This window comes from Elephas maximus, chromosome 22, assembly GCF_024166365.1.
Source record: "Elephas maximus indicus isolate mEleMax1 chromosome 22, mEleMax1 primary haplotype, whole genome shotgun sequence".
Classification (NCBI taxonomy): Eukaryota; Metazoa; Chordata; class Mammalia; order Proboscidea; family Elephantidae; genus Elephas; species Elephas maximus.
In genome coordinates this window covers 10,681,667-10,695,362 of record NC_064840.1, presented here as the reverse complement: position 1 = coordinate 10,695,362, position 13,696 = coordinate 10,681,667, and the positions used below count along the sequence as shown (strand labels likewise).

The window sequence follows — 13,696 nt, the reverse complement described above, 5'->3', positions numbered from 1 at the left end:
GAGTGGAGGACAGACAGACTGGATACAGACAGGATGGTGAGATGAGAGAGGAGGGTAAAGGGAAGGGGTGAGGGCCAGCAGACTGCCAACAGCAAGATCTCCACCCCCAACTTGGGTCCCGCAGCACCCTGAGGTCAGATGCAGCGGCCAGACTCACCCCACAGCCCCCTGGCAGCTCGGGTGTACAGGAATCCAAAGTGGGGAACAGGCACAGAGAGGGTAAACATCCTTTACACACAGCCACACAATATGTACCTGCCATGAACCACAAGGGTTGATTCAGGTTTCAGGTAACAAGCATTTCATAGACACAAAACTCTAAAATCGTAGCCTGCCTTTTCATTTATTCAGTGTCAGTCTCATCTGAGTAGATCTTTACTTCCTCCAAACAAATCTGGAAATATGATCTGCCTCTCTACATTCATGAGCAGAGATACGCAGGAAGGGCAGATGTTTATATACAGGCAATCGCTAGGAGACACCAAAGACTTGGATTTGCAACCTCCTGGCCATAGAACATATCCTAGAAAAATAGCATCAGCCTGCATGTATCTCAGCAGCAAAGGAGAAAATGAACCATACCGTCACAAGAGACTTCATAGTTTAAGATGTGTTGAAAGCCAAAGTAATTTATGAATTTCTTATAAATTTTTTATTTACAAGTGTCTTCTTATAAAATGACACATGGAGTTTTATAGAAAACCAGGAAGTCAAGCAGAGACGAACAATGGCTGTCAAAGCTGACTTGCCAATGGCACTGCAATTTAGAACTCTGGCCCATCTTAAAGACCATTGGAACACACTGGAAACTAATCCCAAATTTATCATCTTCTGAGAAACTAAGGTGCAATTACTAAACTACAACTGCCTTACTGTTGTGGCTCAAACTTATTTTCTGAGGATTTAGATTATAATGAGCACCTGCCTCCAAGTAGCTCATTTTTTCCATAAATGGTTTATTCTGTTCTCAGCCTTATTCCCCTGACCCCAACCAGTTTGGAAACTGACTGAATTCGAGACAGAGGTCCATAAGAGATCTAGGAGGCAGACAATCAGCTATTTAGATATCCCTTTGGTTTACATGATTTAGTGCATTTTACCATCTCAGCTTGGCCTCTAAGAAGAACTTGTAGAGTACAAATGTGATCTCGGTTTTTTCCATTTCCCCCTAAAGTCAACTCCAATTTTTCCCCTTTTGGTTAATAGTGTGTAAGAGACGACTTGAACATGAGCTGCTACAGAGTGAAACCATCACGTCAGCATTTAGCATTAACCCTCTCCCCATGGCCAGAAAAGTCAGGCTAGGAGTTCTTTCAAAGTTTACATCTTGACCCCACGAATGGGATCATGAAAAACACCCCAACTGCCACAAACTCTTTGGGAAGGTTTGACTTTGTCCTCTAAGCACTGTCCCAAGTGAACCTCATGGTAGACAATCCACTGCTGTACCAGATCCCCACCTCACGGATGTATTTTTAAAGTCTATAAAGTCACTTTAAAAGAAAAGTCATTTATGCAAATGAGCACCTCAGCTACCATTTTAAAAGGAAGTATAAAATTAAAATGGGTCTAGATTGCAAAATAGCTCACTATTTCTTATATTTGACCAAAGAGGTTCGGCATCTTCCCATTTTAATTAAAAAGAGTATTTTGCAGATTTTATATATGCTAACCAAAATCATGTATGATATAAATGTTAAAGATGAACAAAAATGTTTAAAAAAAACATTTTTTTAAATATGGACCCTAAAAATGTTATTAACAATAGTTAATCAGCAAGATTACAAAAAGATGTATACACAAGGCTACTCACTGCAATTCTCTTTGTAACTACCCAAATGCCCATCAATAGACTGACTAAACTATGGTATATTCACACAATGGAGTACTATGCAGAAAAAGGAATGAACCAAATAAGTAACCACATGAATGGCTTTGAGAAGTGGGATTTTTTTGTCAGAGAAGAAAGGAGATAAAAAAGTAATATCAATGAAGTTAATAAAAACCCTGAAGTCCTGAATTTGAAATGGAATTTTCAGTTTGACTCATAATGTATTTTATTTCAAGGGAGAAAAAAAATGTTTCCAGTTCTATCCGTCCATTTCTAGCTTTCATACCTGAGAAGGCCTAGAAGCAACAACCAAACTACTAGAATTGAGCACCTCTGGTGTCCAGACTACAGTTTCTAAATACCACCACTCACTAAAGGAACTAAGAGAAGGGAGGGAGGAAAGAATAAGAGAAGCTAACTCCTTGGAGAAATGGCTGATTCCAGTTTTGACATGGAAACATATACCCCTGTAAAAATTCACCACACGAGAAAGTGAGAAAACTAATTATACATTAAAAAAAAAAAAACTGGAGAATCCTATTTTGAAAACCACTTAGTAAAAAGAAATCCATCATTTATCTTGCCTTGGCGATAGACAGTTTCTCTTATAGAAATATCCCTCTAATAAATGAAGGAGTGATAAAATGAGAATATCTCTATCTTACAACTTCTTATGAAGGAATGGATCTAGGGAATAATTTTCATTGTCTGCTAACAAAACAAAAAGAGAAACAACAGGATATATGTACTTCCTGATACCACCACATACGCAGTCTTGCCAAAAAAAAAAAAAAATCTATATCTGATAAAGCCTCTAGATGTATCAACTTACAAGAAATACAAATACAAGGGATGAAGAACAGGTTAAACTCTACCACAGAGATGTAATCAGCAAAATCAGACCATTAGTAGGTCTCACATGACAAAGGACCTGTTTTTTTCAACAACAAAAGCAAAAGAAAGCCAGAGAGAGAGAGAAGCGGTAACCAAAAGATCAAAGAGGTTTAAGATTTTTAAAAAACAGAGATGCCTAGGAAATGCATCAATCAACCACAATGTGTGGAGCTTATTTAAATCATGATTCAACAAATTTTTTCAAACTTAAAGACAACTAGTATAATCTGAACAATGAATGGGTGCTTGAATAAATTTTATCTTTTCTAGATGCAGTAGTAGTATTTTGGTTAATTTTTAAGAATTTTTTATCTTTTGGAAATATTTATGAATAAAAGATACGGTGTTTGGGATAAATTATAAAATTGGTAATAGAACATTGAGGTTCTTTACGTGCATTTATATTTTAAAATTTTCCATAACAAAGTGAAAAAAAAGTAGCCCTTTCCAATTCAAACAAATTATAAATTCATAACCATATTTTTACACAAATAAAAATATATGATTTTTTTTGCCAACCATGCAACCCCCACCCCTGCACTATTTTCAAAAGAGCGCTACGCTGGTTGTTATATGTGTGGGCGCGTTATTTACAGGGGTGCATTATTTTTGAAAATATGGTACATATGTGTGTGTATGTGAGTGTGAGAAAAATGTGAAACAGTCACTATGTGTAATATTAAAGAATTATTGTTAATATTTTTAGGTATGAAAATGGTATTTCAGTTGTTTGTTTCTTTGTTTGTTTTAAAGAGCCCTTATCTTTTAGAGATAATGAAATGTTTTCAAATAAAATGACATCTGGGATTTGGCTCAAGGTAAGCAGGCCTCGGGGAGCGAGTAGGGTAAAGCTAAAAAAGATTGGCCATTAGCAAAAATTGTTGATTTTCAGTGACAGGTAAATTGTTGTAACTAAACTATTCTTTGTTTTTGTATACACACGAAATTTTCCATAATAAATGTTTTAAATAATTACTTTTTTATGCAAATTTTGATGTACGGTTTCTAAAACCTCTGTACCTACCCACCTTACCTCACCAGGCTTTCTGAAGACTGCATGAAACCAGTGCGATGGAGGGAATGACTACTGAAACGCTGCCCTGCATTATCTAGGCAGCGAGGAGAGTGAAGAGAACAGTGAAATACCATTGCTTTTCCAGTGATGCTTTTCATCAGTTTATTCCCTCTCTCAACTAAAAGCTCCTTGAAGGCAGACACCCTGTCCATCTTGTTCTCCACGCCTAGTATGCAGCTTAAGAAATAATGTTTGAGTGAAAGAGTAAGCCCGAGTTCAAGTTCCTGTTGAGCAAAGCTGACTGTGAACGTTCTATTTGTACTCATCTCTAGAGCCGAAATTCAGTCAGTTTGTTGCATGGAGGCTGGACAGTTTACTTAACCTTGCTGAGCCTCACACTCCTCATCTGCAAAATGGAGATAATGTCTATCTCACCAATTTGGTTTGATATAATGTGACTGAAAGGACTTCATTTGCCCATTCATTCATGCAGCAAATACTTGTAAATTTTCAAGTCCTATGAAAAATATGGAATAATCATTCCCATAAATGGGGCAGTAATAATAAAATAATGCAGTTTAATGTTAGTCAAATGTAAATATTCATTCAACAGACATTTATGGAGTTCCTATTATGTCCTAGGCACTGTGCGATGTACAAGGATTAACCGTGAAGGTAAAACACCATAATCCTTGTTTCTGAGGAAGTCTTCTATCAATGAAAGAGAGTGGGAGATAAAGATGACAATATCAACTGGTAAGTGACATACCAGAGTGCAACCGAAAGAGGATATTCCCATGTGACATTCTCCTACCCAAGTTGGTTTCAGGAACGAAACCCATTCACTTAACTTCCCAAAGCTATAAATCTGAACTTCCAAATCAAAGCCACCATGAGGTACTTCTCTTTTACTTACTGCAGTGAGGTTATACATTCTTTTAAAGATCACAGCAAATGCTAGATACCTTCCAAAAGGGTTACAGATTCTTTTGTTTCTCTGGGCTTTTGGCTAGCAGTCCAAACCAAAAGAGTCAAACAGAACTACCAGCTGATCTATTAATATTAACGGCCAACTCCCTTCTCCTGGAACACAGGGCCCTTCTATTTAAAAGAAGCCCCTCCAGCAACTTCCTTCATGCCAATCAATGGCCAAACTAAGAAAGGATGGCAGATTCAAGTGATTCAACCCAATTCCAACTTCTCTTCCATTAGAAACAGGATCTAATAACTCTTCTAAAAAAATTTTTTTAATAGCTTACCTCAAATTCTTCCCAAAAGCCTTGTTTGACTTTATCTGTGGTCTCAGCTAATTTGCTTAGTTCTCGAACACGGCTTTCTATCTCAGCAGCATTGATACGAGTTGTATTGAGGGGCTAATCAAGTTCAGCGATTGGTGTGAAACAAACAAAATATTAAAGAAAAAGGTATTAATGCAAAAAAAAAAAAGACTTCTATCTTGGTAATCATAAAAGCAAAGACAGGGGATTTACAGGACACAGTCATTCACATTGAACATTTTCAAACACAGTTTCACTTTCTTTTCTGTTTGGTCAGGAAATATATCTTTCTTCAATTTCCACACATACTTTACTCTGTCGATATAAATTCAAACCTATTTTCCTTTACAAATATAACACAAAATTATTTCAAGAGATGGCATCATTTACCACTAAGTCATAAGGGTGAATTTTGAAATAACAATTCCAAAACGAGTGTGGTCACCTCAAAGTAACGAAAGGTGGATGTTCAATGAGAACTTGGTGAAAACTTGCTTTAAGAATTCTATAATGTCAAACAGATACCTACAGAGTTGATATACCATCTGGAGGTGGGCAGTGGGTGGATGTATAAATGAAACAAAATTTGATGAGTTGGCCATGTTTGAAGCTGGGTGGTGGGGACATGGGATTCAGGATGCTATTCTACTTCTGCAGGTTTGGATTTAAAACACTCTATAAAGAGATGGAGTTTTAGCTTCCCAAATGCTCACCTGCTTGAGTTGTAGAACGGTGCCCAATGTTTCTACCATAGGGTTCTTCTTGTAATGCTCCACGAGATCTGTCAAAGAATCAAACCGCTCTCCTCCACCAACATCATATTTCAGTTCCTTCCAAGACAAAACAATGATGTTTTGTTATCTTTATGTCAAGCTATTGTTCTTCCCAACTCAAGTACAGAAGCTGACTCTTCCCCCAGGAATGTGAAGATCAAACAGCTGTACTGGTATAAAGGAATGGAAGCCAACAAGGATGATGAAAATGGAGAGTCTGATTCAATGTGAAAGAACGTATCACTGTGGGGTGCGTGAGAAGCGCTAAATGGGAATCCCATGTTTCCTAGTCCACAAAAAAGTTTCTCCCTCATGAGTTAACCAAATAGTTAGAGAAAGGAAAAGGAGTTATTCTTTACTATACTCAGGCTAAATGCCTATACATAAGGCTGCTGAATAGAAGGAAAATAACTATTTCTCTCTGAACACAATGGACTCTAAGGCTGGTGAGACAGCACTGAAGGCTAGTATACACATCTTTAATTTCATCCTCTAATGGCAATTTAAAAGGGAAATTATTAACAGAGACCAGGAAATTATTTCTGACAGAGATCAGAGTAGGCTACTTAAGGAGAACAACAGAAAAATAAGCTCAGAAAACACAAAGTCCTAGGAAGATATATAGGTACCAACCTTTATTTAAAGTCAAACTATAAAGGGGAAGCACTTGCAGAATGACAAAGTAAGGACCTCTGAAAATCCAGTCCTCCATAAAAGCAAGAACACTGGAAAAAATTGTCAAAATCAACTTTTTCAGAATTCTGGAAATTAACTAAGAACTTACAACAGTAATGAAGTACTGACACATGCTACATGGATTAACCTTGAAAACATACTAAGTGAAAGAAACTAGACACTAAAATCCACATACTGTATGACTTCGTATATAGAAAATGTCCCGAATAGGCAAATCCATAGAGTCAGAAAGTGGATTTGTGGTTGCCAGGGGCTGACGAGAGAGGGGAAATGAGGAGTGACTACTAATATGAATATAACTTTTTGGGATGATGAAACGTTCCGGAATTAGATCATGTTAACAGTTGCACAACTTTGTGAATATACTAAAAACCACTGAATTGTACACTTAAAGTAAATCCATTGTATGGTGTGTGAATTATATCTTGAAAAAACTATTGTTAAAAAACGTTTAAGTAAAAAAACTGAAGCATTAAGTGGATAGGCAGTATCTGTTTAGGAAACTCTGTTAAACAAACAAACATAGGAGACTATGACCTCCTTGGTCTAGCCACCACGTTAAAAACAAGAAATACCGCATTCAACTCTCTCAGCCTCAATGCAGTAATCCTGCAATACGAAGGCAATGCAGTCACAGGCTAGACTGTGGCAATCTTAAGAAGGAACTGAGGCCATCACTTTAGAAACAGACTTTGAGGCCAACTTCAGCTGCAAACAAACAGGCTATAGACTTGATTCTGCAGGGCACAAGGTGATGCCCTGAGACATGACTTAACCTGCCAGAGACAGACCAGAAATAAATAATTCCGTGCAGTTTGGAAATGATGAAGCAATCATAATAAACAATGAGCTAAAAGTGCAGAAGCCCTTGACTAAAGGCGCAAAGGAAAATCTGACTTTGGACACGATAGTGTGCATCTTCTCCCAGCGGGGAAATCACCGGAAGACGACACTGTGCCACGCCCGGAGCACAGCTGGGCCTTTACCTGACAGCGAATCATGACGTGGGTCACTTTAGACTTGCCATCATTGCTCTCCCCTTTGTCATCTCCAGTGCGGACAGAGAGAACAAAATCTCCAGGGTGGCTCTGGCTCTCACGCACAAGAAAGCTGCCGTGTTTTCCTTTCTCTGTCAGTAATTTCTCGGCTTCTTTCCCAGACAGGTGTCCATGAAACCACCTAAATTTTTAAAAATAAAAATGAACTGTTGTCCCACCAAGAGTTCCCAACGTTCATTCACGAGACTACCATTTAGAGTCAGCACTCCTAAACACAATTAAAACAGACACATCCCTCCTTCAAGGGACTGAGTGCTTCCTCCTGAGGCAAAATTTACATTCCAAACAGGCAGGAAAAGTGGCAGATATCTGAAGAACGACAATAAAAACTTCTTAAAGGAGCCCACCATCATTTGGAGACATGTTCTCATCATTTTCATTTTCTTTTAAATCTCTCGTCTTTTAAAAAAATACAATTTATCATTTTTCAGATTGCCCAAGCCAAAAAAAGACCAACTATTCAATCACACCCATTTAAAGAAATTCTAATAGAAAGTTAAGGTAGAGATGGACAATCATTTTGAATGTTTGCCCTTGCTTTAAGGAGCCCTGGTAATGCAGTAGTTAAAATGCTCAACTGCTAACCAAAAGGTCAGCAGCTCAAAAATACCAGTGGCTCCACGGTAGAAAGACCTTGGCAACCCTATGGGGTCGCTGTGCGTCAGAACTGACTCGACGGCAACAGGTTTGGTTTTTTTTTTTTTTATTTGGCCCTTGCTTTGGCCTGTGAACACTACATAAAGAAAGATGTTCATCATAAATTAATTCGAACATCCTAAATTTTCCCTATTTCCAACCTATACTTCAGCAGCCTCCAAATTTGCTATCAACACCTTTGGATTGTATACTGGGTTATCATCTCAAACTTTAATGCATGTAAGACTTAGAGTAGGTGTGAGGGATTTTGCTAAAGATGTGGGTTCTGAGGCCCCAAAACGAGAGGTACTGATACACTAAGTCAGGATAGGGCCCTGAAATCTGCATTTTTAACCAGCACACCAGATCAACCTGATGTAGGGCCATCCAAGGACTGAGTCTGAGTCAACTATGGAACTACGGAAAACACCCTAACATAGCCCTGTTAATGATGTGGCTTCCTTCTCTCAGGATTTTCGTAAGAAAGCAAGGTGCTGTCATGGCACATAATGCTAAGGGCTCATCACCAAAGGAATATACTTTGAGTTATTTTCATCCACGCTGAACTGAACAGAGGAAAATTTAGAAATAAGCTATGCAGAACTGGCTGACAGCCTTCCGCTTGAAGCTACAAGGGTAGCTAGAAAAATAAATTATCAGCACATGACAGGTTTGAAATAAATGTGTATGAAGAAACATACCTGAAAATACAAAACATACTGACTTAATTAAGAGACCCTGAACGTGTATCGAATCAGAGAGAGACTGCAAATAAGAAAATCCGTTAAATCAACACAAACACATCAAGTCCCAGCTTTTGTCAGCTTAGTTCCAACACGGGGGCAGAGGACAGATCCCTGAAAAAAATACTATTCCATCCCTGCAAGGTCATTTTCACATATTTGTGGACATAGCACCAAAGAACCGATGAAAGTTCTCGGAGTTCTCTGCTTTTCCACTCCTGAGCTTAAGCTGACATCTGTTGGTGGAGCTGCTGAATAACTGCTGAAGAGCTACCATAGAGAACAGCTGTTACCCTGGAGTCTCCATTACCATGTTCTCCTCTAATGCGCAAAGATTATTAACTGAAGTTCAATAAATCTCAAAATTACTTCAGGACCAAGTATATTCAGGAACAGTCCAAGCATGCTGTAAAAGGAGTGTAAGTAACACTAATAGAAACTTTTCCAAGAAAAGAATCCTCTGAGAATAAGCTGATCCTGTCATTTTTACTTTAGTGAAGCTTTAAAGATTACAGCTTGAGAAACAGATACAAACCAAACCCCTGTAATGCGTGTGTGTCACAGACATGGCCCAGGGAAAACGCACAGATGCCTGAGACTTTATGGTTACTAAGTGTCACTGACCTTTCAGAGGTAGGGTCTGCACAGTTCAGAGGATATTTGAGCTCAATAACGTCTCCATTCTTCTCTTTCAATTGCCCGTGATGTTCCATGTAATACTGGACCAGCTCAGCCAAAGTGGCAAACTTCTCCCCTCCGTACAGGTCATAGTAATCACCAGTGTTCTGAATCTTGATGTGGGTGACAGCTCCATTTCTTCTAAAATAGTCCATTGGAAGGGGGAAAAGAAAATAAAGAGCTATGCTAATAAAGACGGCGCTAATGTTCAGTATTAGATTTCACCTGAATGTTGAAACAAACTCAAGGGAAGAGTTTATACCTTCCCTGTACAAATGCAATGGGTGAAAATGACGCACATTCAGCCATTTCAACATAAGGGCCCTATTTATTAGTCCCTTTCTCCTATGCATCTCCCATTTTGAAAGAATGTGGCTGCCAAATTGCATATATGAAGTGATAATAACTTTTCCCGTTGTTAATTAATCAAAGAACCATGTAATTAAAGTTAAACATACACCTAACTTAGGATCCAGTAAAGCTACTCGTAAGTATTTTGCCCAAAAGAAATGTACGGCCACCAAAAGAATTGTACATGAATGTTCATTGGGGCTTTACTCACAACAGCAAAAAAATTGAAAACACAAATGTCCATCAACCAGAACTGATAAACAAATAGTAGCAAATTCATGCAATAAAATACTGCTCAGCATTTAAAAAAAGAAACACTGAGATATATAGAGAGAGAGAGAAAGAAATGTTGTTTTTATGTATATATGACAACATGGATAAAGCTCAAAAACAATAGGCTAAGAGAAAGAATAGGCACAAAAGAGTATATATTGTATGGCTTCATTTATATGAAATGCAAGAATAAGAAAAACTGATTTATAGGGTGAGAAATGAAAAGAATGGGTGCTTCCGGGGGCAGAGGGATTGGAAAGATACACAAGGAAACTTTTTAGGATGATGGAAATGTTCTGTATTTTGATTAACGTGTTGGTTACATAAATAAATGTTTGTCAAAACTCATTTCATTGTATATTTAAGGTACTGTCCACAATTATATCTTTAAAAATCATTTTAAAGACACATATAATTAACAGTCTCTAGCATAAGAGGGCTAATGTGTTATCCCACTGAGTTCACATAATATTAACCAAAAATTTGCAAACTGGCCATTTTAGTTTTCCTGAGAAGTGTTATTATGATTTCCATTTGGTTTTCTGACCTACTGAATACATCTCAAGGACACCCACAACCACCCTTGTGAACCCCAAGGTGTCTAGCAACCCCAAAACAGTAACCACTGACCTCTATTTATTTTTAGTTTGACCCTGTCACATTATTAATGAAGCTTTTGGAAAATATAAATACATTTATACCAAAGAATAGGGGAAACAGGAACTAAGGACAAAAAAAAAAAAACTGTCCCTAATGTTACTGACAATATTTACTTCTAATTCTTGATAAAAGGAGCAGTGGTTAAGCGGTTGGCTGCTAACCAGAAGATCAGTGGTTCAAACCCACCAGTCGCTCCACAGGACAAAGATGTGGCCGTCTGCTTCCACAAAGATTACAGCCTTGGAAACCCTATGGGGCAGTTCTACTCTTTCCTCTAGGGTCACCATGGGTCGGAATAGAATCAATGAAAATGGGCTAGTTCTTGGTGACAATCTTTCCCATTGGTTCAAAAAGACTCAGGTCACATTCTGCTATATCTATTTTAACACCTGGGCTTTCTAGTCTTTACTTAATGGCATAATACAAAAAAACAGATCTTTCAGGTATTGTCTAGATCAATAAATAACAACACACATGGATCTCAAAAACATGATACTACATGAAAGAAGCACAGTGCAGAATGATATGCTTAATATGAACCTTTTTTGTACATTTAAACACACCCAAATAATACTATATATTATTCATGATCAATGGGCTCAAACACAGCAACAATTGTGGGGGCGGCACAGGACCAGGCAGTATTTCATTCTGTTACACCCAGGGACACGATGAGTCAGAATCAATGCAACGGCACCTAATAACAACAACATTCGTGATACATACATGTTAATTTAATGAACTAGCGACCGATACACCATAACTCATGACAATAGCTGCCTCTGGGCAAAGGGGAGACCAGAACCGAGGGTGGTGTTTGAAGGAAAATTCTGTTTTATTTTTATATTTCATTTTGAAGGGAAAAAAAACAATAATTATGACATGGGTGAGTGCTACTTTTTTTTTTTTTTCTATACTTTATTCCTCCTCAAAATAAAAAAGGCTCTTCATAAGGCAACATAATCATCAATTTTTCATCCTGTGAATAGAAGAAAAAAGTGAGGTCACCCACAAAGAGCCAGACCAGTGAACTTATCATACAGGCATATACACACACATATAACGGTGTCTATAACATACATGAGAATGGGTAACAAGTGAAACATAGAGGCAGCGTTGCATAGCTGTTAAAACCATTGGTTCTAAGACAATTCACGAACAAAAGATATCTAAATTGGCCTTTAAACTTAGGAAAAGATGTTCAGCTCTAATCACAAGAGAAACGCAAATTAAAATTCACTGAGATACCATTTCTCACCTATCCGATTGGCGAAAATGAAAAGCTTGGCAACGCCCTCAAATGGAGAGGCTGTGGAAAAACTGGCACTCTCGTTCATCGCTGGTAGAAGTACAAAAGTTCTTGTATATAATAATGACGTTATGGTTATAGACAGAAATGTCCTTATTCAAAGGAGACATGTTAAGTATTTAGAGGTAAAAATGAATGCAGTGCCTGCAACTTACTTTCAAAAGGTTCACCAAAAAAAGTATATACATACAAACAAACACACTTTTAAAGAGAAAAAGCAAATATGGCAAAATGTTAATAATTGGTAGGGGAAGGGAATATGGGTGTTCACTTATTCATCTTTCATTTTTCTATAGGTCTGAAAATTTTTCACATTAAAAAGTTGGGGAAAAGAAGAAAACAAACAAACAAACAAAAAAAAAAACCAAAACACACAGTTTCTGGAGTCCTAGCTCTGCAACTTAATAGCTATGAGAACTTGGACAGGTAACTTCACCTCCATGCCTCAGGTTCCTCACCTATGAAATGAAGACAATAATGGTACTTACTCATAAGTCTGTGGGAATAAAATAATATGTGCAGATACAACTATTGGTCTCTACTTATTCAGAGCAAAAGAGAAAGAAGGAAACCAAAGACTCAAAGAGGAAACTAGGCTATAGGACAAGTAGTCTACATCTAACATGTACAGCCTCATTTACCCTGAGACCAGAAGAACTAGATGGTGCCCGGCTACCACTACTAACCATTCTGATCAGGGCCACAAAAGATGAATCTGTATAGAACTGGAGAAAAATGTAGAACAGAGCCTCAAATTCCTTATGAAAAAAAAAAAAACAAAACAGACCCACCGGACTGGTTGAGACTGGCAGACTCCCCAAGACTACTGCCCTGAGATATTCTTCGAACTCAGAACCAGAACTAACTGCCAAGGTCACCTTGTAACTAAATAACAAATGCCTCAAAAATAATGACATCATCCATAAGTACTTCTTTAAAAAAAAAACACCTACATGAGACCAAATAGTCAACAATGACCTTGAAACAAAGATGAGAATGTAAGGGGGCGGAGAAACTAGATTACGGAAATGGAACAGCCAGAACAAAAATGAGAATGTTCACGCAACGTCACTGAACAACTTGTGTAGAAATTGTTGAATGAGAACCTAAAACTGCTGCGTAAACCTGTACCAAAAACACAATAAAATATTAATTAAAAAAATAATATGTTTAAAGTACTTAGCACAGTAGCTTAGTATATGGCAAGACTTGGTATATCATCACTGTCGCATTATTATATAATCTCCATCCAAATCCTTACAGCTCAAATGTTACACAACAGTAGGTTAGAAGTCTGTGCTGTGATAAGCCTGAGAGACTTACAAAGACTCCACCCGTTCCTTGCAGCAAAAGGGAAGTAAAAACCAACGACAGACTCCTCAAAAAACTGATCCACCCCAAAAAGGGAATTCCCAAGTTTCAGAGAGATTCTAAATATATCATCAAGAACATGTTTAACTTACCTCTCTGTTTAAAAAAACAATAATAAAAGTACATTCAGA

At 37.7% G+C, this 13,696-nt stretch overlaps 1 protein-coding gene across 2 annotated transcripts in view; it reads right to left on the bottom strand.

Moving 5' to 3' along the window:
- PTPN11 (protein tyrosine phosphatase non-receptor type 11) overlaps positions 1-13,696 on the bottom strand; it is a 69,518-nt gene that overhangs the window by 36,808 nt on the left and 19,014 nt on the right. For both annotated transcript variants that reach the window (XM_049865590.1, XM_049865592.1), the window contains exons 3-6: positions 9,548-9,742; positions 7,473-7,665; positions 5,731-5,847; positions 5,000-5,113 (exon numbers count right to left, since the gene is read on the bottom strand). In XM_049865590.1, the coding sequence (XP_049721547.1) occupies positions 5,000-5,113; positions 5,731-5,847; positions 7,473-7,665; positions 9,548-9,742 (619 nt within the window). The remainder of the gene's footprint in view (positions 1-4,999; positions 5,114-5,730; positions 5,848-7,472; positions 7,666-9,547; positions 9,743-13,696) is intronic.